At 36.3% G+C, this 21,951-nt stretch overlaps 1 protein-coding gene across 2 annotated transcripts in view; it reads left to right on the top strand.

Annotated features, from left to right (window-relative positions):
- Nucleotides 1–21,951, top strand: part of LOC148947935 (uncharacterized) — a 57,335-nt gene that overhangs the window by 17,831 nt on the left and 17,553 nt on the right. The window contains exons 1-3 of one of the 2 annotated variants that reach the window (XM_089095573.1): nucleotides 4,665–4,783; nucleotides 8,323–8,519; nucleotides 13,441–13,635. In XM_089095573.1, the coding sequence (XP_088951699.1) occupies nucleotides 8,328–8,519; nucleotides 13,441–13,635 (387 nt within the window). In that variant the 5' untranslated portion in view covers nucleotides 4,665–4,783; nucleotides 8,323–8,327. Of the gene's footprint in view, nucleotides 1–4,664; nucleotides 4,784–8,322; nucleotides 8,520–13,440; nucleotides 13,636–21,951 lie in introns of those variants that run through there. The other variant, XM_089095572.1, reaches the window with a different exon arrangement.

Here is a 21,951-nt window from a genome sequence, read left to right on the forward strand (position 1 = left end):
GTGACACTCAAGCCAATTTAATTCTTTAATAAGACCCAAGCACCCATAAATAAAACAATATAAGCACACAAACAATGCAAAGCAAAACAAGCAAAGTAACACTAAAACACGCAAGCAATTATTGAGCAAGCAAGCTCAGCAGGATGCTACATCTTCCTTCTTCTGAATGTGCTGCTGTTTCTATAAATTTAGTCTGTTGGGTTTAGCTACTGTCCTACCAGATCTTGTTTGTATTGCTGTAAGTTTATATCACTATATAGTATCAATATATCACTAAATAGGTTTGTTTCACTATATAGGTGTTTGTCTAACTGGAGGTTTAGTCTGTTGGGCTTAGCCACTGTCCTACCAGATCTTGTTTGTATCACTCTGCCACTGTTGGTGACACTTTTTCCACTGTGTCCAGTGGGGATGCCAAGCTGGGTAAGGCGTTCAGAAAGGTTGTCTTTGAGTACTACCTTGGGTGGTTGAGTGATTTCTGCATTTTCATACTTTGGTTCTGAATGGATTGATTTGTCTGATTTCCAATGATAGAGTCTAACCCTGTTACATTGAAGCGTCGATCTGTCGGTGTTAACTGTGTACAATCAGGGCTGAGAACATACTTCGACAATGGTTCCTTTATTCCAAGGACTGCTAGGTATCACCTGGACACTTGCTCTCGACCCTACCTGAATTTCGGGTAGGGATTTGGCGGTCCTATTGTAGTACTCCTTCTGTTGCAATCTAAATTTCTCTCTGTGTCTGAAAGCTTGCTTTGGGCACAATGTTCTTCTCTAGATGCTTCTGCGTGACAGGTAAGACTGATTGCAGCTGCCTGCTCATGAGTAGCTGGACTGGTGCTGCCATACCATCCACAGGAGCATTCTGGTATTCTAGGATGCCAATGTACGGATCCTGTCTGCTGATCATGGACTTGTTCAAGATTCTCTTGCAGGTTTGAACGCATTTCTCAACCAGTCCGTTTGCCGTTGGGTGATAAGGGTTTGACGTTTGATGTTTGATGCCCCAGTTTTTTGTAAATAGGCTGAATTCGCTGGAACTAAACTGTGGCCCGTTATCAGAAGTGAGAATATCTGGTATTCCATGGCAAGCAAACTGGCCTTTGAGTTTCGTGATCACTTGAGAAGTGGCGGTGGAGATTAGGTTGTCCACCTTGAAATATCAGCTATAGTAATCAACTGTTATTGCATACTGCTTTCCATTCCATTCGAACAGATCACACCCCACATGCTGCCATGGTAGTAACAGGATTGACATGGGAATCAAAGGTCTTTTGGATTGTTTTACATTGTCTGAGTGCAGGCATCACATCTTTGGATAGGCATTTCAGTGTCTTTTCCAATACCTGGCCAGTAAACAATCATTTGGGCTCTTTGCTTGGTTTTCTCTATCCCTAAATCAGCAGAATGTAGACCCTTTAATAATGTAGACCATTTTGTAAAGCAGTAGGAATGACGATTTTTGAGCATTTGAAGATCTGGTCATCGTGTGTTGAGAGATCTTGGCGAATACTCGAGTACTGGACTATAGTGTTTGATTGTTGTCTCCTGTTTTTGGGCCATCCCTTCAAGATTACTGTCTTCAGTGTTTGGAGTTCGTGATCTTTCAAGGTCTCCTGTTTAATTTCCTCACGTCTGCTGCTCGTGGTTTGTATGGATTTCACAAATGAATGTACAAAAATTTCGATCTCATTTTAGGTATTTCTTCATCAATGTCCGGAAGGTGTAGTCTTGAAATTGCAACAGGGATTTCTGTACCAGCCCAGTACTTGAAAGTCAAGTCATAAGGCTGTATATACATCATCAGGCATTCAATCCTTGGTGGTGCTGTATGGAGGGGTTTCATTAATATGGATTCGAGCACTCGATGATCTGTGATGACCTGTACTTTCCTTCTGTATGTGGTGAAAATGACGGCAGCCATAGACTATGGCAAAGGGTTCTTTTTCAAGCTGCAAGTAGTTCTGTTCGGATTTGCTCAACGATCTTGACGCGTAGGCGAAGACTTTGTCGCTCGCGGAGATTCGTGCTCCTAGTCCATGTTTCAAGGCATTAACTCCGAGCTCAAGGTTTGGGCTATAGTTGTCAAAGAAAGCCAGGTTGGTTACTATGGATTCTTTGAGCTGGTTGAGACGCATGGTGTGGAGCTCTTTCTATTCAAACTCATTAGCTTTGATCATTTCTCTTAACAGTTGGTTCTGTGTTGCCAGGTTAGGGATGTATCTTGACAGAAAGTTCAGCATCCCAAGAAGAGTCTGCAGCTACTTCAATTTTGGGGTAGGCATCTCGTTGATAGCTCGGAGTTTCTCGGGGTCTGATTTAATGCCATTGCTGCTGATGATGTGGCCAAAATAGCAGACTGACTGGACTGCAATCTGACACTTTGATCTGTTGAATTTCACACCCTTTCGTTTCGCTTTTTCCAGTATGTCTGCAAGTCTCCTGTCGTGCTCTTCTTGGGTGGCTCCGTAGATAAGTAGGTCATCTACATGTATTTTAAGACCTTCCTAACCTTGAAATATCTCTTCCGTCTTCTTCTGGAATACATCCTGGGCAGATACCAGCCCAAAGGGGTATCTCTTCCAATGGAATCTACTGTAGATTGTATTGAATGTCGTGAGGTATGAAGCTGCTTTTGAGAGCATGAGCAACCAGTACCCAGAGGTGGCATCAAGCTTTGAGAAATATTTTGTTCCACTCAGATCAGCAACGGCGTCTTCGAAAGTTTGGATTGGGTAATGAGGACACTTGATGGCCTTGTTGAGGTCAACCAGATTGATGCAAAGTCTCACACCTCCATCCTTCTTTTTGACTAGCACCATCGAGTAGACCCACTCCATAGGTTCTTCCACCTTTTCTATTACCCCCAGACTTTCCAGTTTGTCCAGCTCTTGTTTCAGTTTCTCACGCATTGCAATAGGCACTTTTCTAGCAGGGTATGCTGTCGGCACAGATCCTTCCTTAAGGTGAATCTTGCACTCGCCTTCTATTTTCCCGATGCCAGAGAACAATTCCTTGTATTTTCGAGGAGTGGCTTTAGATCTGGCGTAAACTTGCCGTCGTTGGAGGCATCTATATTAAGGATGAGTTTCACCAGGTTCATATTTTTGCTAGACTTGGATCCCAGGATAGGAACAGAATTGCCTTTGATTATGAAAAACATATGTTTCTGTTCAGAGGCTCCATTATAGCTACATGATAGGAGGCAGGTTCCTACTGTTGAAATCGTCAAGCCACAGTAGCTGTTGAGTTGTTGCTCTGTTGGCATTATAAGTGGTTTAGGAGCTAGGAGATCAAAGTAATGTTGTGGTATGATGTTTGCCTGAGCTCCAGTATCAATTTTTAATTTTACAGTAGTCTGGTTGTTGATCTTCATTGGGACAAACGCCTCATCCCTACTCCCATCTTGCTGTACCATGTATAGTAGTATTTCCTCCTCTTCAGCAGTTTCTGCTATTCTGATCCTTTTGTCATTTTCGATGACAAACGCCTCATCCCTACTCCCATCTTGCTCTACCTTGTATAGCAGTATTTCCTCCTCTTCAGCAGTTTCTGCTGTTCTGATCCTTTCATCATTTTCGATGGCATTCAGAACTTTGCTGCAGCACACTTTTGCAAAGTGGTTTAACTTTTTGCATTTTGTGCATGTTTTCCCTTTTGCAGGACAGCTGTGTCCAGGGCCATAGATTCCTCCACACTAATAGCATCGTGTGTCTTTCGTTCTTGATCTTGCATCTGCTGGTTTTGGTTGTTTCTGGTATACTACATCCACTTCCTGTTTGATTGGGGGGGGGGGGGTGTTGGGAGTTGTTTTCGAAAGACTTCAGCTGGGCTTGGGTCGTTTCATAGATCCTACAAACTTCCACTGCTCTCTCCAGTGTTAAGCTGTTGCTTTCTGCTAAAAGTCTCTCTCGTATTCTTGGGTTTCTGATGCCACAGAAGATTTTATCTCTGGTCATCTCTTTTGGATCATTGTATTTGCATTGTCTTGACTAACAACTTCAGTTCTGTGATGTATTTTTTAAGTGACTCTCCTTCACGCTTGTCACGTTTCTGAAAGATATATCTAGTGAACACTTTGTTCTTCTTTGGAGCAGCATATTTGCGAAATTTCAAAAGGTAAGTCGATTTTATTCGTATTCTCGACTTCGATTTCGAAGATTTTGAAAATGTCTCTTCCTTTTTCGCCTATCCATATGAGTAACACCGAATCTATTCCGATTTACCAGAGAGGAGGCCAAGAAACATAAGTCTTGCATGTTCCTCAAACTTCGACCATTCTCCATCAAGATTTTCTTATTCCCATTTAATTGCTGGGGGGGGGTTAATCCACCCATGTTTTGATCAGTTGCCGACTTCTGACACCATGTAGAATTTGTGACACTCAAGCCGATTTAATTCTTTAATAAGACCCAAGTACCCATAAATAGAACAATATAAGCACACAAGCAATGCAAAGCAAAACAAGCAAAGTAACACGTAAAACACGCAAGCAATTATTAAGCAAGCAAGCTCAGCAGGTTGCTACAGGTATGAGAAGGGATGAAAATTTTGACACCCATATAGTGGGGCAATAAGAGGCCTCAGACTGAATTGAACTGTGAAATAAATTTTTTGAATTTAGCCAGAAAATATTAAATTCAATTTTATGTTTCAGACACAAAAAGGAAAAGAAAAATCAGATGTGATATATCGAATGTTATTTTCTATGAAAAACTCTACTGATTGATTACTTTATGAGTGAGCCACCTCTTTAGGCATTTGACTTGTTGTGTAAACAGGTAAAACCATTGTAAAATTAACGAATTAATTTACTCTTGTTTTTTTTTTTTACTCTTTATTGTGGCAACAAAAGAGAAACTTTGCAAAAGAAAAAAAATCTTAATAATTTTGCTACAGTTTATTTTCTATTTCAGTTTTTCTTTTCAGTTTTCTTTGTTTTCTTTTCAATGGTTTAGTTCACATGCATCTGTTTAGTGGATTAAATCTTCAGAAACTGAAAATTCATTTGAAAGAGAGAGGTGTATTAATGATTCAAGAATTAAAATGACTATGCTGGTTAAATAACCTCCTGAAGAGGTAAAAACTTGTCCAAATGGTTGTTAAAATACCAATATATTTGTATATTTTTAAATAATTTCAAACAATTAGTGATAAGGAATCAAACAAGTAGTGACAAGTGAAAAGGGGCACAATTAGTGACATGGAAAGAGTTAAAGAGAGAAGGGCTGATGATTCTGAGAACGTGCTAAACCGAGATAGAGTTATAGGAAAAAATATAGAGGAAAGATGAACAAGTTTGTGATACCTTGTATGTGAAGGAAGATTTGTTTTGCAAGGAAGAATTAATGACAGTACTAAAAGGATTATAAAATAAAAAAAACCCACAAGTGCTGATTGCGTGGTAAATGAGTTACTTAAATATGATGCCTCTGAGCTTAGAAATAAGCTATTGAAGATTATGAATATAATTTTTGAAAAAGGGGAAATACCTAGCAATTTTAGGAAAACCCTAATTGAACCACTGTATAAGATAGGTGATAAGAGTGAGTCTGGTAATTATTGAGGCATTAGCCTGGTCTCTGTAAGTAGCAAATTACTTAGTAATATGGCACTTTTTAGACCAAGAGATGGTCTAGACAAAGTTATAAGAGAAGAACAGTGCAGTTTTAGAAAAGGTAGAGGATGTTTTGACCAAATTTTCACTCTTGGGTTAGTAATTGAGAAGTGCCTGAGCTATAAAACACCTTTGGTCCTCAGTTTTATAGATATTGAGCAAGCGTTTGTTTCTCTTGTTAGTGGAGCTTTAGCAAAGGTCTTGTCCTTGCATGGTATACCAGACAAATACATTAAAATCATTAGTGCTACCTACAAGAATAACACTGCTGAGGTTAGGGTAGGAAATGAGGTTAGCAGGTGGTTTTGTATTAAATCAGGAGTTTAGCAGTGTTGAGTTCCATCCCCCCTTTATATGGATCTTTTTGATGGTTTTTGTCTTAAGGAGCATAGGAAACGCAATGGGAGAACATAGAATTAAATAAGAAGGAAAAATTTTACTGGACTCAGATTATACTGCTGATTTAAGCATCCTAGATGAAAGTGTGAGCAAAATGAATGAACTTTTAGAGGTTTTGCAAGTTCAAGGTTCAAGGTAGAATATGTTTGAAAATTAATGTTAAGAAGACTAAGTTGTTAAGACTAGGAATAAGTGAAGATGAAAAGCTGACGTTGGGTAACGAAAAGATTGATCAACTGGTCAGCTTCATTTACCCTGGTAGTATTATTAGTAAATATTGTGCGAGCAGTGGAGATGTTAAAAGTAGAATAGCCGAGGTTCAGGGTGTTTTTTCACAGTTAAAAAAAAGTTTGGAAGACTAGAAAATAAGTCTGCAAACCAAGATTAGAATATTGAAAGCCACATTGATGACAGTGTCAAATATGGTCCTGAAGCATGGCCACTCCAAAAAGTGGACAAAGTTTTGCTAGATGTTTTCCAGAGAAATTGCCTAAGGATTGTTTTGGGTACCCAGCTGACTGACTACATTTCTAACAGTAGGTTGTACAAAAAGTGTGGTTCAATCCTGCTTTCTAGGACTGTTATGAGAGTAAGGTTGAGATGGTGAGGGTACAATCTGCAGATCATGGATGACAGATTGCCAAAGATTGTCCTTTTTGGCCAACTGTCTAGGACTAAATGGAAGGCGGATTTTCTGCAGTTGGGGTTGGAGGAAGTCATAAAGAAAGATATTAGGGAAATGGGAGCTTCCTTAGAGGGTTTGGAGAGGGAGGCTTTGAATAGATTGGGAGGCGCAAAATATAGGCAAAACCTGTCCAAATGCTAAAAAGAAAAATTATTGGGATTTTTTCATGATTTATGGGACAAAAGTTTTTTAATATTTGGAGGTAAAGCAGCAAATGGGAGGAAAGATAGGAACAGGCTGAAAAACAGCCTGAGACTAGTTGGTCCTGGGTGGGGAGTCTCATTTTTGAAACATGTCATTTTGCAAAGGTTTATAATTGCATTTTTAAAGAAATGGAGGCACTGCACAACTTTTCTGCACTCAAGCATTACTAACCTACCTTTTTTTTTTTTGGAAAAATGGACTATTGATTTTTACTTTCTTTGATAATAATTTGTAGGACTTATTTTTGGTTGGATTCAATTTTATTTGGCTTCCTGGGAGGATCCAGGGTGCCAAGCCTGGATCCTCCCATCATAAACTTTAAGAAAAACAGGACAGGACATGGAGAGATCCACTCTATTTACCAATATCTAAGATTAAAGCACACATACTAGAAAAAAATTCATTAAGAACACTCTTAATCAGAGAAAAACAATTCTTTTCTTATTTTTACCTGGTATGGGCTTATTTGTATTACATTCATTGTGTTCAAGAAGATGTGGCTATTAGCCTATTTGCCGAGAGATAAGCACCGTTTTTTATGTTATATTATATGTTATAATATATAAAAAAATATTTGTCTATCTAATGTATGAATCCATAAACCTGCATTAGAAAAAGATATGGCTCTATGAAAATTAGCCATTAAAAAGATTCACCAAGGTCTAAAAGAAGTTTAAGCATACACATTAAAAGGGGCTTTTTATCTCCAAATGCCTCCCAAAATGTTATTTTTTCTACTCAGAAATCGAATTTTTTAGACTAAAAATGAAAACGTAACAAATTTAATAGGCTAGCTTTGAAAGAACAACTTTTTTTTATATCTGATTTTTTTTTGAATTATCACTTGCTAAAGTTGTGGATATCGTTTATAGAATAATTACCATAACTCATTCCATTTAGTTTATAGCCAAACTACTGTTTTAACAGGAGAGTGAAGAAAAGTGGGTCTCTTTTACCTTGAGTAAATGAACAAAGCTGCTGGAATTCCTCATATAAGGCTTTTTGATAATTTAAATACATTCTTCTGTTTTCTAAGGTATCCCATAGGAGAAATAAGGTCTTTTTAACTTTAGATTCCCCTCCTCCTCCAAACTATCTGTGGAAAAGATCCTCTAGTACACACACGACATAGGCTATGTCCTAGTTTATTGTTATGAATGGGAAGTCATTGTTGGGACTGGAATCAAAAGAAGTTGCAAAAGGTTTGATGATCAAGGATGACAGGTATTTTTTGTACCCAAATATAGTATTTGTGTAATATAATGTTGTTTTTGTTTAAAAAAGTTGTCTTTTGCCTGGGTCCTGAACCCTTGGACTAACTTTTGTAGGGATTTCTACTCTTCATCCAGCCTATTTCATTGTTGTGTTGGTATGTTTTTATGCATTATAGTTTAACAAAGCTACTGTATTTCCAGATTAAATGATGGATACACAGCATCATAGATATTCATTGAAATGGAATGAATTTCAGTCTCATGTCTCAAAAGCGTTTGAATCATTACGAGAACAGGAAGCATTTACTGATATAACATTGGGCTGTGAAGGGAAGATTCTTAAGGCTCACCGAGTTGTTCTCTGTGCCTCAAGTCCTTATCTCAGACAGTTATTAGAGGTATATTTTCCTTTACATTATCATCAATTCTCATAGCTTAGTCTGAAGTTTCATGTGGCCAGGAAGGAGTAAGGAGTATTCTCATGGGAGGGGGAGGGATGATCAGAGAATCAAAACTACAAATGAAGTATATTCTTTGATGTCTAGAATCCCATTTTTCTATTTATGCTGTGGAGGAGCCCCATATCCTGTTCCTTTTTGATACAAGTATGACTAGACCCATCCCTAAATGTAGTGTGTGAATTCCCCTGAGACTGAAGGATCCTGCCCCCCCCCTAAAAAAAAAAAAAAATAGAAATAGGGGACTAAAAGCTCTTCTTTGTGTTAATGTCTTCCCACTAGGGAAAGACCCTCACCTACAATAAAAGTTGTTCCTACAAAAAGGGGAGCAATAGAAGGGTGTGCTCTTAGAGGTTTCTTAAGGTCTAGTGGGAAGATAAAGAAGACAAACCTACATTTATCTTTTAATACCCAGATTAGTGATGAATTTGAATGTATACCCCCCCCCCCTTCCCTTCAAAAGAAATGTTGGATTCCTCCTGTAGATTGGTGTTCTAGCTGATAAACCAAAAATAACATTTTAATTTCTTGTAGATTTATCGAAAGGTGTGAAATAACTATTGTACACTTTACTTTGGTTATTTTTGCGACCAAAGATGCTGCTTTTTTTGTAAAAAAAAAAAAAAAAAGTAAGTATGACGGCACTAGACTCTTAAGGTCCAAACCGGCGGTGCTGATCTCCTTTTCGTGGCGTTTCAGTCAGGAAGTGCAATGGGGGCTGGGGGCCAGCCATCCTGCGCTCTCACACACCCTTCCTGCTTACCTTCCTCATATTTCTCCAGGTACCCATTTGGAGCTGGGTCGACTGGTTGAGCTCACAGTCACGCCACTGACCTCCGTCCGAAACCAAATAAACTGGCCACGCCAGGGATCGAACCCGTGCCCCCTGGACAAAGAATTCTCAACCCAGCGCCCGTCCACTTGGCCAGGACGGCTATCGAGTTAAATATCGAGTTTTTGCAGTGAAGATGAAGAACAAATGATAGAAATGAATTAAAACCATATGAAAATATATTGATGAAGAAAACAAAAATCATATTTTAAATTATTAAACCATTTAGTAGTGACATTAAAACAATATATAGACTTTGACAGAAATGTGTTTTTATTACATATGGGAGAAGACAAATTATCGGAAAGAATGATTTTTACGTCAGTGAGCTAAGGTAAATTGAAGCTAAAATGAACAAATATATGTTTTGGCCAAAATCTTGTATATTTTGATGATGGAAACTATGGTCTGATTCACTGACCAAATTCATGGTCAGATTATGGAATGATTGATAAAGATTGCCATTAAAGTTTCTTTTTTGTATATTTAATATGAAAGTATTCTAAAAGGGACAATAAGATAGTATGGACATTGCCAGAATGGACAAGACAAGTGCTCTAAATTAACCATTTTAAAATCAGCTGTGAAAATTTAGAAACTGGATATATTGCTCAATTGATAAGTAAAATAGGTAAGCAAAGAGAAAGTACAAATAAGTATATAATTTTTAATAACCTAATACATTTCAAGGCGGAAACCGTGGCCTGATTTTCTGACCAAATTCATGGTCAGATTATGGAATGGTTGATAAAGATTGCCATTAATGGTTCTTTTTTTGATATTTAACATGAAAGTATTTTAAAAGGGAAAATAAGATAGTATAGACATTGCCAGAATTGACAAGCCGAGTTTTCTAAAGTAACCATTTTAAAGTCAGCTGTCTAAAGGAAAGGAAAAATTAAAAACTGGATATATTGGCCAATTGATAAATAAAAAAGATAAGCAAAGACAAAATACAAATAAACATACAATTTTTAAGAACCTAATACATCTCAAGGCGGAAACCGTGGCCTGATTTTCTAACCAGTGCAAGGTCAGATTATGGTATGGTTGTTGGTGGTTGCTATTTAGCGATTGTTTTAAGACTTCTGACTGACTGTGGAAGTTGTTTAAAAGAGACATTAAGACAGTACAGACAGTGACAGAATTACTTTTTTTATTATATAGAGAACAAGGTGAATGTTCTAAAGTAATGGTTATTAAGTGAGCAAGATTAGCTAAATAAAAGCCAAATTAAAGAGCTGGATATACTGGCAAATTTTTTATCAACAGAAGATGAAATTAAAGCATGAAAATTATCTATTAAAGCATGAAGAGTCTTATACAGTTAAATAACTGAAACTGGGGCCTGGTTTTCTGACCAGTGCAAGGTCAGATTATGGTATGGTTGTTGGTGATTGCTATTAGCGATTCTATTCTGACTTTTGACAGACTGTGGAAGTTGTTTAAAAGAGACATTAAGACAGTACAGACAGTGACAGAATTATTTTTTTTTATTATATAGAGAAAATAGCTAAATAAAAGCCAAATTAAAGAGCTGGATATATTGGCAAATTTTTATCAACAGAAGACAAAATTAAAGCAAGAAAATTATTCTTAAGAGTCTTATACAGTTAAATAACTGAAACTGGGGCCTGGTTTTCTGACCAAACGCGTGATCAGGATTGTTGCTATGAGGCTTGACAGAATTTGCTATGACTGATTTTTTTTTTTTTTTACCGACAACTGACTGACCATGGAAGCTGTATAATAGTACATGCACATATTGGCAAAACTATTTGTCATGTAGAGAAGAATTGAAATTTGAAGTGAGGGTTTGAAAAGTCAGTTGACCAAACAAATATTATATGATATGACCAAAACTAATAATATAACACAAACTAATAATGCATATCAAGTTTAAACACTGAAGTTTTGGTCAAATGTTTAGTGAGTCAAAAAGCTTATTCGTCAAAAAATCAAGCAATAATAAGATTACAACGTTAAAAAAGCCCTTCACTTTTCATGACCAAGAATGTGGCCTGATTTTACGGCCAGTCATAGGCAGCGCAATCGCGCTGCCTAAGTAAAGAACGATGTTGGCACGGTGCATTATTATTTTTTTTTTTCCATACCAGGGCACTTCGTATCGAAGGAGTTGTCGTAGAAACTTCAAAAAGGACTCATTCAATTGGAAATTGGAGTGGCTTGTGCCCTTTTTAATAGTCGAAAGGGATTGGAAGGCAACTGACACCCCTTCCACGCCCATCATTTCCCCAAACACATCCAATCAATTTGAGATAGCCATTTTGTTCAGTGTAGTTGATTCTCAGATAAAAATTATGTTTTTGAGGAGGACACTCCCCCACAGCCCTCAGGGCAAGGGTTTTAAGTTATGTCCTGGGGGCATATAAGAACGATGTTGGCACAATGTATTATTTGTTATTTTTTTCTTTAGACCAGGACACTTCGTATCGAAGAAGTTGTCTTAGAAGCTTCGAAAAGGGCTCATTCGATTGGAAATTGGAGTGGCTAGTGCCCTTTTTAATAGTCGAAAGCTATTGGAAGGAAACTAACACCCCTTCCACGCCCACTACTCTGAACAAAATGGCTATCTCAAATTGATTGGATGTGTTTGGGAAATGATGGCGTGGAAGGGGTGTCAGTTGCCTTCCAATCACTTTCGACTATTAAAAAGGTCACAAGCCATTCCAATTTCCAATTGAATGAGCCCTTTTCGAAGTTTCCACGACAACTACTTCAATACGAAGTGCCATGGTATGGAAAAAAAAATAATAATGCACCGTGCCAACATCGTTCTTTACTTAGGCAGCGCGATTGCGCTGCCTATGACTGGCCGTAAAATCAGGCCACATTCTTGGTCATGAAAAGTGAAGGGCTTTTTTAACGTTGTAATCTTATTATTGCTTGATTTTTTGACGAATAAGCTTTTTGACTCACTAAACATTTGACCAAAGCTTCAGTGTTTAAACTTGATATGTATTATTAGTTTGTGTTATATTATTAGTTTTGGTCATATCATATAATATTTGTTTGGTCAACTGACTTTTCAAACCCTCACTTCAAATTTCAATTCTTCTCTACATGACAAATAGTTTTACCAATTTGTGCATGTACTATTATACAGCTTCCATGGTCAGTCAGTTGTCGGTAAAAAAAAAAAAAAAAAATCAGTTATAGCAAATTCTGTCAAGCCTCATAGCAACAATCCTGATCACGTGTTTGGTCAGAAAACCAGGCCCCAGTTTCAGTTATTTAACTGTATAAGACTCTTAAGAATAATTTTCTTGCTTTAATTTTGTCTTCTGTTGATAAAAATTTGCCAATATATCCAGCTCTTTAATTTGGCTTTTATTTAGCTATTTTCTCTATATAATAAAAAAAAATAATTCTGTCACTGTCTGTACTGTCTTAATGTCTCTTTTAAACAACTTCCACAACTTCTCTTTTAAACAACTTCTCTTTTAAACAACCATACCATAATCTGACCTTGCACTGGTCAGAAAACCAGGCCCCAGTTTCAGTTATTTAACTGTATAAGACTCTTCATGCTTTAATAGATAATTTTCATGCTTTAATTTCATCTTCTGTTGATAAAAAATTTGCCAGTATATCCAGCTCTTTAATTTGGCTTTTATTTAGCTAATCTTGCTCACTTAATAACCATTACTTTAGAACATTCACCTTGTTCTCTATATAATAAAAAAAAAGTAATTCTGTCACTGTCTGTACTGTCTTAATGTCTCTTTTAAACAACTTCCACAGTCAGTCAAAAGTCTTAAGACAATCGCTAAATAGCAACCACCAACAACCATACCGTAATCTGACCTTGCACTGGTCAGATTCTGTTTTAGAGTTAAGTCTTCTGAAGAAGAAAAAAAAACTTAAAAAAATTTTAACCAAGTAAATGAAGTTTTATAAAAAAAAAAACTGTTCGGTTTTTAGCAGTTATTTTTGACTGAACGTGAAAACTTACCATCACCTCTAATACTGCTTCAGCTATCTTAAAAGTTGAGTTTAATATTTAAGGGTCATGAATCTGGGCATCCCATTGTCTTCCTCAAAGATGTGAATCACATGGACATGGAAGCCATTTTGGATTTTATCTATACAGGAGCTGTGGATCTGGATCAAGCTCAACTGCAGTCATTTTTATCAACTGCAGAAGCGCTTCAGATAAAAGGTCTTACCAAGGCAGATACTTTCCAAGATATTGACGACAAAGTATGTAGTGTTGCTCCATCTTATTATTTCTATTCTTTTTTGGTTTTTGGGTCTCTTTTTTATCTTTTCCTATTCTTCTTGTATCTATAATTTGTTCTTAAAGATACTTCAAGGCCGTATCGATTAAATTAGGCCGAGTCGAAAATTAGTCTAAAAAATACCTGTAAAGACAAAACCTTACCAGAAAAAAATATGCTTCCACACTAAATCCTATTGCAATCCTAGTAAACCCCCCTCCCCCCCCCCCCCCGAACAAAAATCCTGGATCCGAGCTTGAGATACTTCTTAGGTTTTCAATTTTTTTTTCCATTTTTCTACTTATTCCATTTATCATTCCTTTTTTTATGACAGGTGGAAAGCCTTTGATTCTGCACATGTAAAGAATTTTGACTAATTATATACTCTTTAAGAAATAAAGCATTCACAGTAATATTTTTATTTGAATTAAATTACAGTAGGTTTCAACCAGATAACTTAGCCTAATGATACCAAAGATCATTAATGAAAATAGATTATTTGTTATTATTTGCGTCCTATAATACCCGATAACACATGGATTTAGTTGATTTTAGTAGATATTCTAGAAGGACTAAAATTTTAGTGTCATATGATTATTATAAACGTGATAGGGTTGTATTTCTAGTCGAGAGTCATTTTAGGGTGAAGGCTATAGCAAATAATTAATTATGATTAACAATAATTGGCTCCTGAACCGCTTCCACTGTTTGCAGAGAAAAGATGCTGCTAAACAGGAATATTACTATGTTAAAGAAACAATACAATTACTGCAAAAAAAAATTGTTTGGTAACTGTAAAAAAGTGTTTGCTACTGTAAAAAAAGTGTTTGGTAAAAATTTCACTGCAAAAGTCTGCACAAAATAGTCTGGGTTGTGTTGTTAAGTTGGTTGTGTTGAATTAAAGTTGTGTTGATTTAAAAAAAACAATACAATTCCTGTCGGTAAAAAAAATGTTTTGTGAAAAGACAGCACAACATAGTCTGGATTGTGTTGTTAAGTTGGTTGTGTTGAATTAAAAAAAAAAAAAAACAATACAATTCTTGTCGGTAAAAAAAAATGTTTGGTAAAAAGTCAGTGCAAAGGTCAGTACAACATAGTCTTGATTATGTTGTTAAGTTGGTCGTGTTGAATTAAGATTTTGTTGAATTACAAAACAATGCAATTCCTGTCGGTAAAAAAAAATGTTTGGTGAAAAATCAGTGCAAAAGTCAGCACAACATAGTCTGGGTTGTGTTGAATTAAACTTGTGTTGAATTAAAAACAATACAGTTCCTGTCGGTAAAATAAAGTGTTTGGTGGAAAGTCAATGCAAAAGTCAGCACAGCATAGTCTGAGTTGTGTTGTTAAGCTGGTTGCGTTGAATTAAAAAAAAAAACAATACAATTCCTGTTGGTAAAATAAAGTGTTTGGTGGAAAGTCAGTGCAAAAGTCAGCACAACGTAGTCTGGGATGTCTTGTTAAGATGGTTGTGTTGAATTAAAGTTGTGTTGAGTTAAAAAAAAAACAATACAATTCCTGTCGGTAAAAAAAAAGTGTTTGGTAAAAAGTCAGTGCAAAGGTCAGTACAACATAGTCTTGGTTGTGTTGTTAAGTTGGTTGTGTTGAATTAAAATTGTGTTGAATCAAAAAACAATACACTTCCTGTCGGTAAAATAAAGTGTTTGGTGGAAAGTCAATGCAAAAGTCAGCACAGCATAGTCTGAGTTTCCTGTTGGTAAAAAAATTGGTAAAAGAATTCCTGTTGGTAAAAAAAATTGTTTGGTGAAAAGTCAGTGCAAAAGTCAGCACAACGTAGTCTGGGCTGTCTTGTTAAGATGGTTGTGTTGAATTAAGTTGTGTTGAGTTAAAAAAAAAAAACAATACAATTCCTGTCGGTAAAAAAAGTGTTTGGTAAAAAGTCAGTGCAAAGGTCAGTACAACATTGTCTTGGTTGTGTTGTTAAGTTGGTTGTGTTGAATTAAAATTGTGTTGAATCAAAAAACAATACAAATTGTGTTGAATAAAAGTTGTATTGAATTAAAAAAAAAAACAATACAATTCCTGTCGGTTAAAAGAAAAATTTGGTGAAAAGTCAGCACAACATAGTCTGGGTTGTGTTGTTAAGTTGGTTGTGTTGAATTAAGGTTGTGTTGAGTTAAAAAAAAATATACAATTCCTGTCGGTAAAAAAAAGTGTTTGGTAAAAAGTCAGTGCAAAGGTCAGTACAACATAGTCTTGGTTATGTTGTTAAGTTGGTTGTGTTGAATTAAAGTTGTGTTGAATCAAAAAACAATACAGTTCCTGTCGGTAAAATAAAGTGTTTGGTGAAAAGTCAGCACAACATAGTCTGGATTGTGTTGTTAAGCTGGTTGTGTTGAATTAAAGTTGTGTTGAATTAAAAAAAACAATACAATTCCTGTGGGTTAAAAAAATTTTGGTGAAAAGTCAGCACAACATATTCTGGGTTGTGTTGTTAAGTTGGTTGGGTTGAATTAAAGTTGTGTTGAATTAAAAAAAAAACAAAAAACAATACAATTCCTGTTGGTAAAAAAAATTGTTTGGTGAAAATTCAGTGCAAAGGTCAGTACAGCATAGTCTGGGTTGTGTTGTTAAGTTGATTGTGTTGAATTAAAGTTGTTTTGAGTAAAAAAAACAATACAATTCTTGTTGGAAAAAAACAAAAAACATCGGTGTTACTAAAAAGTTCCCACCACAAAACAAAATCTGGCAACTAGAGATGAAGAACCCTTATGTAATAAGTCAGTACAAACGGTACGTTTTTTTTTCAAGCGCGTGCAATAGATAACAAGAAAATAAAAATTATTATAGACAAATAAATGCTTTACCCTTGCTAAGGGAAGTCTCAGATATGACTTGGCCTGAATCCAGGAAACGGGATAAATGTGTTCTGATCAAGGTTGCTTGGAAATTTTTCTGTTCTGAATTATGTACATATATTCTTTTTATAGTTTTATTTATATTGTGAAGATAAAATTTTCAAAAATTCAAATGCGTTTTCAGAGTTATGGCTTTCCTCATGTTTACAGTGCGACTAATGGTTGTTTGAAGAATTTGGGTGGGATCTTGGCATTAAGTTTCGCATGCAAATTTTTTTTATCATAGTCTAGGGTTCTTTCTTTTCCAATTGTGGCACTTCAAGACTGATGTCTCTCTTTTTTTTCATTTTTGTACAGTCAATATTCGTTTGGATAAAGTGAAAATTGTGTTTTTTGTCCTAAATAAAGATCACACTGCCTTTCCGTCAGAGAAACAAGAAAAAAGTTAAGTAACAAGGAAATGTTTCCTAAAGAAAGTTAATTGTTGAATAAAACTAATTGAATACTTCAGCTCTATTTTAGCCGTCCTCAACAAAATGAGAAAATAGCCTAAATTCAACTCTTTAATCTCAGATCTTGGGCATTGTGAAGATAAATCTTTTTTTTTTTTACTCCTCTTTAGACCATGTTTGAAGCATGGTCTGTAAATTTTTGTCAGTGCTGTTTTTTAACTATGTATTTTAACTCTCATTTGTAGTTTATATCTATAGATGTATTTATATAGGCTATATATACTTAGTCTGTATTTATATTTATACTCTTTATTTATATTTAGTGTTTTATTATTTTTTTTAGCACTATTTAGTATTAGATAATATAAGTATTTAGTTAGTATTTTATTTATATTTAGTCTATATTTATATTTAACCTATTTGTATATTTAAATTGTATTTGCATTTATATGCTATGTTCTATATCCAGACTAAATTCTACGTAGGGTAAAAAAGAGTAAGTAAAACCAAAAAGTCCTAACCTCATTACTTCTACTAAGTTCAGCTAGGACTTGTGGAAGTATAAGATATAAGATAAGATATTTATTTTTAAAAAATCGCTATCACAAGCCCACAAAGGGCCGAATTCGGACTTTGGAGTCGACAATATAAATGGTTACACTAAAAATGCAAAGAACAACAACATAATAGAGAAAACCATAGTGAACAATCACTTAAAATTCAATAATTAAAACTATAAAAAGTCAATAAAAAAATTAAAAAGATAAAAACTTGCCAAACTAAACTTAGAGCGAGACATAAATGCATTTAAATCAAAAGGGATACTAAGAAAATGTCAATAATTCAACTACAGTAAATCAATAAAAGAGTTAAAAACAATAAAAACTGGTCAAAAAAAAAAAAAAAAAAAAAAAAGAAGGGGGGGGGGGGTGGGGGGTGGTGGTGGCAAGCAAATGAGTGCAAGAACCTGGGGCAGTACCATCAGCTAATAAACAAAAAAGAGGGGGGGGGAAACTATTGAGACATTTTATTTATTTTTTCTGTAATGAAGGGGATAAAAGTTCTTTCGTATCTGGAAGTAACGTAGCGAATGGGGGACAAAGCAGGGATGGGCTCAGAAACAGCACGAGGTGGCCGTAATCTAGATGGGCAGTTGTGTGTGGGGAAAATACTTGCCATTCTTAGGCTTGTTATGATATTTTTTGCAAAATAGAGGCACAAAGAAACCCTTTTTTGCTTCAGGGTTTTCAGACTAGCTTTTTTGAGGAGCAGGGAATGTGGCACATCTTCATCTTTGAAAAATATTAGCAAAGCCCTTTTTTGAATTGTTTCGTTTTTTTACGATTATTAGCGAGAGATACCAGGGTGCCAAACTGGACACGCATATTCTAGATGCGGGCGGACAAAAGACGTGTAAATTCGTAAGGAGTGGGAAGGGGGGACGCTGAATTTATTTAGGAGCCTAAGGAGGGCGATAGACACATTAGCTCTATGGATGATATCTTTAACGTGGATATCCCACTTTAAATTTGAAGAAATTGTGACGACAAGTAGTTTAAATGAGGACACAGAAATTTCAGGAGGGATAGGATTAAGAAAATAGGGCGAGGATTTGAGGAAAAAAATGGGCATTATCATTGACTTAGAGGCGTTTACTGTCATGTCTAAGTCTAAGGCATCGTCTCCAATTTCATTGATGATACTCATAGGGTCACTTATTAAATTTCTGAAGCAAGTTTCAACAACCGTTAGGTCATCAACAAATTTTCATCGGTCAGGAAATTCCTTTGCGAGGCTGTTGATCATTACGGAAAAAAGGAGGGGACCTAGAAGAATACCTTGGGGTATGCCGTTGTGGACAGGGAGAGGATTTGAATAATGGTTTTGGTATTTTACAACTTGCGATCTATTTGTTAAGAAGGAGGCAAGTAATTTCACGAGTAAGGGATCAATATTGAACTCGTTGACAAGTTTCTCAATTAAAACATTGTGGTTAACAAGGTCGAATGCTTTCTGAAGGTCAATGGAAATTAAATTTAGCCAGGAATTAGGCTTTTCAAGGTTTTCCCGATGTGATCAATAAGAGAAACGAGGTAATGGGAAGTAGAGGTGGATTTTAGGTTCCCAAATTGTTTCGAGTCAGTAAGAGGTAGGATTTTTTTTCTTTAGCCAATCTGCAAGTAATCCTTCATAAAGTTTCGAGAAAATAGGAGTAAGAGTTATAGGCCGAACGCCTTCAAAACCAGGCTTTCCGTTTTTCTTTTTCAAAGGGGTTATGAAACCCTGTTTCCAAATTGTAGGAATTTGCCAAAACTCGGTAATTTTGTTAAACAAGAAAGACAAGGGCTTAGACAAGAAATCACCGAAGGCACTAATAAGAGGAAAGGGGATATCCAAAGGACAAATACTTGTCTTTCTTAGTTTTTGAATTCTTCTTTCTATCTCAGACGGGGAAACAGTGGGGAAAGGGCTCCTGATGGTAATTGGTCGGACAGTGGTGGAAGGCTCTGGACAATGGAAGCGAGGAATTTATTGAGATTATTGAAATTAATATCAGAGGATTCGGGTAGATGGAAGCCACGTTCTTCAAATCTCCTGTCCAATAGCCTTTTAACCACTGCATATCAGTTTTTTGGTCTACTATTAAAGAATGCTTCGACCTTATTTTTATAGCACGATTTTGGCAATTTGGGACTTTTTCTAATAATTGATTTTCTTTATTTATTTGCTTCATCTTGTTTAAAATTTTTTAAAAGCTTCAATTTGGTTCTAATTTGTGTTTTTATAGTTTGGTTAATAAAGGGTTTATCACTGGAGCACTTTTTTAAATTTTTTTTCAGGGAAACAAATTTGATATTTATCAAATTTATTTACATAAAAGAACATGGTCAAAATTACATTTTTCTATAGTACGGTTGTAAATGAGGTAAACACGACATAAATGCAATAACGAGCACATCTTTTAGTCACCCTTCCTATATAAAAATCGGAACACACGCCTTGACTTCCTTTAATGTATTTTTTAAGGCTAGGGGTAATATATCCATGATTACTGGTGCAGTTACAACCTAATTTACAATTTCCTTGCTTAAAAAACTTGCAATTTTTTATAGCACTATTATCAGGAATACTTTTTTCCTGCAGCTTGCTTAGAGCATGATCATGTCCAAAATGACATTTGTCACCTAATTTGCAAATACCTGCCAAAATTATATTAGCGCATTTGCGATTATTTGCAGAGAAGTCCTTATTATTAGTCAGAATCACTTCAGTACTTTCAAAACAAATTCGGGCATCTCTGATTGAGTTCTCAAGGTCAGGATTATAATTAGGTTGAACAGAGGTGATATTGGGGTCAGGTACAGTTTCTGAACTTGGGTTTATATCACTCGTAGTGGCTAAAGTTGATGAACTTAATCCTCTGCTCCTTCTGCTTCCTTCATTAATATTCATTGAGCTTGGGGACAATGCACTGTTTTGATGATGAGAATCTAAGGTGTAATTTACCTCGTTTGTGATGGAATAATTTATAAGTTGACTGCTTGAATCATTTTCATAAATTGACAAAAAATCTCTAATTAGCATTAACACATCCATTAGCTTTTCTTTTAAAGTCAAATTTTTTGTAAAATCTGCTTGTGATGAGGGGGATGTCGTGACGCTGTCCGTTTGAACATATTTATCCATGCTGCATTCAGTGGTTTGACATGATACATGCATTGGGCCTTCGGGAAGAACTTCAAGAACTTGGCACTGGGGTGGGGCAATGACAATTGTAGGACCAACTGAACTAGCCTCCTGGGGCTTGTTTGATTTTTCTGTTGAAACAGAAAGTTGGCCGTGTAAAGGGTCATGATAAGGAGTAGGACTGCTTAGGTCACTTAGGATGCTAAGAATTCTTTTTCTTTCAACTGGGACACGAGGCGTTTGGGGGAAGCCAGAACTGGGTACAGAAAGACCCGGAGAAGAAGTAAGGTTTATCTTGGATTTAGTGGAGCAGTCAAGGCACATCCAGGAGTTACTCCAATTAGTAATGTCTAACCTGGCACACTTTTTGGCCCCTGCGTGGAACCAAGAGTCACAATTGGCACAATTGATTGAGTTAGAAGTAACTCGTTGTCTGCATTCTGGACAGTATTGTTTTTGTTTTGCCATTTGGACAAAGGTCACATTCACTGTAGCTTTGAACTTAGAGAGTTGTTGACAGGTTGAACTTGTTGACAGGACGGGAAAATACTCTTGGCCTGATGCGTAGCCAAAGGATTTCGTCATAATCAGATAAACGTTCCCGCCTTTTTTCCTAGGTGGGTTAAGTGGAGGCCTGAGCTTAATAAACTGAATGATTAGTCAAAGTGAGGGACCCCGGGTCGTCGGGACTGTACTCCAGTTACAGCTATAACATTTATTCATATCAATGGTGGTAATACATGAAGCTCAGTAAATTTGTCAAAATTTAGAGTTTTGGGCGTTAGTAGCAAAGAATTTAAGAAATTTAAAACGGGCGTGAGTGACACAACTATCGTTGGGTTTGAGTAATTCTTGTTAAGAGTTTTCAATTTCGGGCGCTTGGACCTTGGAAAGGCAGGACTTGGGTGAAACTGTCTAGGGTACTCAGAGTTGGGAATAAAGACTAGAATACAGATGAAAAGCGACCAGGAAGGTGATCCTGGTTTTCAATTAATGCCACAGAAAAACGCACACACACAGAGACATACACAGACACACACGCACACAGACAGTGTGTGTCTTTGTCTGTGTACACAAAAAAACTAGTATTTATTATTGATGTGTTTGCACAAGCAAAATCTTTCAAACTAGAGACGTCTTGATAGGATTGATCTCCGTGGGGATAGGATAGGAAGAAGTTGACTTGAGTGGGTTCTTGATGGTGAGAGAGGATTGGGAAGTACAGGACGATGAAGGGCTGCACCAGCTGGTAAATTCGTGGTATCCAGGATAAAATTGAATTTGAAGGGGGATGGGTGTGTGGTATGTTTGGGAGGCATATGAGCAAGAAGGGATGGGTCTGAT

Source organism: Artemia sp. Qi Xiang Cuo, chromosome 10, assembly GCF_049724085.1.
Source record: "Artemia sp. Qi Xiang Cuo chromosome 10, ASM4972408v1, whole genome shotgun sequence".
Lineage (NCBI taxonomy): Eukaryota > Metazoa > Arthropoda > Branchiopoda > Anostraca > Artemiidae > Artemia > Artemia sp. Qi Xiang Cuo.